Genomic DNA, 5,742 nt, shown 5'->3' with positions numbered 1-5,742 from the left:
CATAGTAATATGCCCTGATTCATCTTTGGTGTGTTGAAACTGTGTAGGGAAAAATTGTAACACCATTTTACTTTGTACACACACAGACAAAATTTGCATCTAGAGAATTATTTTATCACACACACAATTCTGCTCTCTCTCTATCTCCCTCTTTCTATATATATATATATATATATATCTTTCACTCTCTCTCTCTCACACACACACAAAAGGAGAAAGATAGGGTTGGATGAATTTTAAGAGCCAAATCAGCAAGTAACCTGGTATCCTACTTTGTCACAGTTTCTGTCAACAATTCACAGGTTCTCTGCTACTGTCTACATGTAGAAGCCAGAAAAATTTTGATTCTATAACTAAGTCATAATAGCATAAAAGAAAAGGATAAGTAATACCATGGAATCACATTAAGTATTCTAATAACCGATGAAGTTATGGAAATATCACTGCCCCATCAAACATTACTCTCTGAATTTCAAAGAGGATATGCAAGATAGTACAAGTTACGGGTGAATAAAATCTAACTGGCTATTATGTCGATGAATATAGTTCAGAGGTTTGGAAATAGCCGTGTGTATGGGGCATTATTGATGAATGTTGCATTAAATCCCTGTCTTTGGCTATTATTTTTGATCATTGGGCTTGAACTCTGGGCTTAGACACAGTCTCTGCACATTTCAGAGCTCTAATGCCCTACCACTTGATCAACACTGCTTCTTCTCATTTTGACTAGGTTAATTGGTGAAGAGACTGTGACAATGGTTGCAGTTTGGTTGCCTTGAACCTTTTCCTCAGATCTCACCTCTGACAAGTTCCTAAGAGACATGTACCAAGATTCTTTTCTGTTATCCAAAGTGTATTGACAATTTTTCTGCTGTTTTGTTCCTGACATTCATACACTTCAGGTGTCTAAGTAACCATGAATTTCATTAAAGATACTGCTGTATGCTATTCGATTTTGATGGGATTAATTCCAGAAATGAATGTGAGAAAAATCTTTGACTTTATTAATCTGTAATGAGATCCTCATCTGTGAAACTTGTGATATGCTAAAATTCACAACATTATCACCCGGCCTGGATCAAGTATGCTTTTCAACATTCAAAATTATTATGATATATTCATTTTCCTCTGCATGACAGAGGAGGAGAAACTCCCTAACCACAAGAATAAATGTATTCTGTTGATGAAATACTGTTCAGTTGGAAAGCAGTTTGAGTTTTATTCCTCTCTATAGTCTTCAGGAATTAGAAAATTATCATCAGACTGTCTTCACTATGTAAACTCAAATACATCCACCATATAACATTGTAATATGTTGGACCTACAGCAAACAATGGAAATTCTGAATATGCTTACTACCTTTTCACAGGAAAATATATGAGGTTGCACTGTGAAGAGAGGCTCAAGTAAATACAACTGGGGTTTTTGTTAAATGAGCATATTTTGTCGGGACTGATCAGTGAGGAAAATACTTGACAATATTCAACATCTATAATACACTGTCTCACTTATAAAAGGGAAGAAGTCCCATATTACCAAGCAATACAAATTACATGATTCCAAATGGAATAAAGGCTTAGGAACAATTCCAAGCAAGGCCAATTGCTGTTCATTTGTTCTCTTATTTGACACCTTACAATGACAGTAAGAGTCTTGGTGTTTTCCCATTACATATAATAAATAGTACAATTTATTTTGTGATGATAGAAGGACAAGGTCATACAATTCTATCAAAAGTCTCATAAACACTAAGGGATACAATAACTTTTGTAGTTTACATATCTTATTTTCATTTTGCTATTTATACCATATATAATGGGTTTTCATACTTTTTACAGGAATGTGAAATTTCAAAAATATTTATGTATTGCTGGTTAAAATATAGCAGAAAATACATTTCATTAATATATATCTTCCCAAAATGTAAAGTGTAATTCATGTCAAGGATCTCCTCAAATACTTTTTTTTTTATGTGTTAATACTCTTTTATTACATTCTATTTAGATAGCAACACTAATAAAATTCTCAATGCATATGCCCCCACCACCTGTACTTTATTTTCTATGCTAGCATTCTGACCCTTATGTAATGTAAGAACATCTTAATTCAGCAACCAAGTTGGACAACCACGGTTCCTATCAAATGGTGATGCACCAAAATCCCAATTCTCATGAATTTTAACATACTGAAAGTACATTATTTACGTAGGATGGGAGGATGTGCCTTAACTTGATTTAAAAAAAAGATAGCCACATCAGTTTAATTCCATATATATGATACTACCTATGCAATTTATTAAAATTGTAATAAACATAATAAACTAGTGCTCCAAACTTATGCTGTTCATATGGAAGACACAAGAGAAGACACAATAGAGACTGCCTTGCAATAACAAGTACAAATTCCTTCTATAGAGATGTAGAAATAAAAGGACAAATCTACTTGTCTAAAAGACAATTGACTGTACACATTTTATTTACAGTTTTGTACACTGTCTTAATAAGAATGGGACCGCTTCTCTACTTGAGCCATTTTTAACCAAAGCAAAATAACCTAAGTAATACAAAGTGTTAAAATACAGCATAAAGGTACAAAAACAGACATTCTAATTCTAGTTAGGAATGTAATTATGATGTTACATTTTTTATAATCCACAATTATGTTTAGGAAATCACATAAACATAGATCACTGATTTGAATAAAATGCATAAACTTGAAGCAAAGCTTTGTAGTTACAAAAAACAAAAAAGTTACCAAAGAATGCACAAAATTAATGTTTATTCCACCTTTGTGTCATATTCCTGGATCCTTCACCAATGTTACATGAGGAAAAAACAAAAGCAAAACAAATGAAAAACTGAAATCAGAATCACTAATGTTATCATGTAGGGAAACAAATAAATTAAAATCTAGCAGCCATCAGCAAGAGTACAGCAAAGATACTGCTGTAAAAAGAAACAAAGAAAATTGCTAGAAAACTGTATGCATCATATTCTTTCAAACCAGCAAAATATGCTCCTGCATAAAATGGAACAGATTTTTTTTTTCCTATTAAGTTATAGAAACTCAAGTTCTTTTCGAATATTGTGGATGGGCAAATGTGTTTGTAATGGTAATTCTACTAGGCTTTTACAGAGTGAGCCAGGAACACATTTATAGATTCTGGGGATGACATGTACTGTAATTCTTTGATTTGTATAGTGGACACTCTAGCAAAAGTTAAAAAAAAAATGAACACAGAAGTACAAGACAAAGGCGAATGAGACTTCTCTTATATCTTAGTAACATTTAGATGGAATCAAATTTAAATGCAGTCCACTCTGCTTTGATGAGGCTTTGGTTCAGCTCCCAATCTCGATTGCTTGACGCAGTCTCCTATGAGAACACTCAGAAGGTGTCTTCTTAAACAACAAACCTATTTTTAGTGGTGGAGCCGCTCTTAGTAGCTGTGTCTGCATGGGACTGATAACCAATCACTATCTTTGGAGGAAGTCCTAACCTTTCCTTGTATACCCTCCCTATGTGTGTAACAGCCTCTCTGTTTTCACATTCAGTAGTCCATATTGCTATCTTATCGCCTTTAGCTCTAACGTTAACAACAGCTCCACATACATCATCACTGTAGTCGTCGAAAGATTCTCCAATAAGGCACAGCAGTGTCTCTAGCCAAAAGCGATCCAGGTCACTTCGTCTCTGCTGTTTGTTCAATGTAATTAGCCATCGTCCTCCCCGTTTATTTTTCTCATCTTCCCACATAGGCTCAATACCATCCTTAAAAAGTGAGTAGTCACATCCAGGCATTAAATTACTAGACAACTGGATATGGTTGTATAGAGCCCAAAAGTCTTCAACAGTATCAAACTTGGAGATCAGTCGAAGGTTTGCTTGCCAAGTTTTGCTTTTATCATTTTTAAAAAACCACAGCGCCCATCTGTTTTGTAGAGGATGTTTAATATAGTGTTCTGGGTTAGCAACCTCCTGATTAGATTCTGTTTTCTCCTCTTCTGTAGGTGGGGGGTTAGGAGTAGGAGTGGTTTCCGGTTCCACAGTCGCCATCTTAGATCGATCTCCTCAAATACTTTTAGAATAAGGCAGGGAGACAATTCAAACAAGGGAGTTATTCCTACAATATTAATTCATCAAATTCAGAATGAAGAAGTGCATGCATTTATCCAGTATTAGTAGAAGATACTCCCATTTCCACTATCATAACTGATGAGACAAGTAAATCCTGAAACCATGAAAATGGAAATAAAAGGATTGGTCTACCCAAAACTATTAATTATGTATTCTCTGATTTAAGTTGATCATAAGAGAATGAGAAGAACATTCACATGAGGAATTATACTTTGAAGTAATTTTTGTGATTGCATATATTATTGGTCTACGGAAACTCTACTTGACTATTTCCACCAATCTAAGATTCACCAGGTCAGAGAACAATCCAAACTTCATATATAGCGAGCAAATTATACGGGTATAAAGAACAGAAAGATTGTTATTCATTTATATATTTCTTTACTTTCAATTTTGAGAGACAAAAGTTCATCATAAGAAAACAACATTTTCTTTACCTGTTGTTGCCACAGGATTTGATTGTGCCCCAAACAAATCTTGGGCTAGGATGCTACAACGATTCTGCCAAAGGGGAAACACATACTTGGTTGACGTGCTACATTAGATGGTCTTAAAAACTGTACATTAATAAAGAATACTAACAAGCTTCAAGAATTTAAGAGCCTTACAAGAAACATGGAAGTGGGTAATAAACATTGAAAAAAAAGGATTCTTAGCCATTGTGCAAAAAAAGAAAACATTTAGATGTTTGACATGGTTTTTACTCATTTAGGGCTGCATATATTCATATATGTTATTGATATTAGAATACAACACAATCCAAGTTCAAGAAAGAGTCTTAATTTCACTCCTAAAGGAAGAAATCATACATCAGCACGAGATAAGTTGAGATTCAATCCCAGAAAATGCAGACAAACCCAGTCTTTACCTTTATCACAGTCTTCCTCAGAGGAAACATATATTATCATGCGTTTTCAGAACTTGTCTTCTCTCTGGTTCCAATTGATGTTCACTATAAGCAAACAGAAATCTTCCATCAGAATACAATTCCAGTGATACTGGTCTATATTTATTTGGATTGTATTTCAGTATCAGGCTTGCCCATATCATCTTCAAGGGAAGTTTTGTCCATACAAGTTGTGATATGTTTACTGAGTTGGTCTATTTGGAACTAAGTGGCAAGCATTGAAGGGACATGTGGCAAATTTGGAAGCAATATCAGGATGATTCTGTGTAACAAAATTTCAAATATGAATTTTTTTTCAAATTTATATTTTTAAATTACTTTGGGCAGGATGCCTACTGAAGGACTTTTCACCACGGTTTGCATGCTGTGCTATTGCATCATTTTGCACAGCACTAGACTTCTGCAATTTTAGCTATAGCACCTCCTCTCTGTTCTAATTTGATAGTGAAGCTAAGAGTCTCTGTGATTCCCTGCCTGGACTGGCATCAAAAAGTGAAACAGAGATTTCAAACTCTCAGTTTGACATGAATTCATTCATGAGGAACCACTAACATTCTCCATAAAATTTTATAACAAACTTTAGTAAGGCACTCATGTACTTAATTTTGGCCTATGTTTACTCAACATGGGATTACTTATATTGAATTTTTAAAAGTATAGAAATGGGAATTGAAACAATATTTGAAAATATCCAAAAT

The 5,742-nt window shown here is 34.2% G+C and overlaps 1 protein-coding gene across 1 annotated transcript; it reads right to left on the bottom strand.

The window, feature by feature from the left end:
- Positions 1 to 2,258: 2,258 nt before the first annotated feature.
- On the bottom strand, positions 2,259 to 4,069 carry LOC122095235 (eukaryotic translation initiation factor 4E). Its single transcript, XM_042665689.1, has one exon. The coding sequence runs from the start codon at positions 4,054 to 4,056 to the stop codon at positions 3,403 to 3,405; it is 654 nt and encodes a 217-aa protein (XP_042521623.1). The 5' UTR covers positions 4,057 to 4,069; the 3' UTR covers positions 2,259 to 3,402.
- Positions 4,070 to 5,742: the final 1,673 nt, after the last annotated feature.

Source organism: Dipodomys spectabilis, unplaced genomic scaffold (genome assembly GCF_019054845.1).
Source record: "Dipodomys spectabilis isolate Male_0828 unplaced genomic scaffold, ASM1905484v1 ptg000013l, whole genome shotgun sequence".
NCBI classification, from domain to species: domain Eukaryota; kingdom Metazoa; phylum Chordata; class Mammalia; order Rodentia; family Heteromyidae; genus Dipodomys; species Dipodomys spectabilis.
Note: the sequence above shows the minus strand (reverse complement) of the source record. Positions and strands in the feature narration are given on the sequence as shown.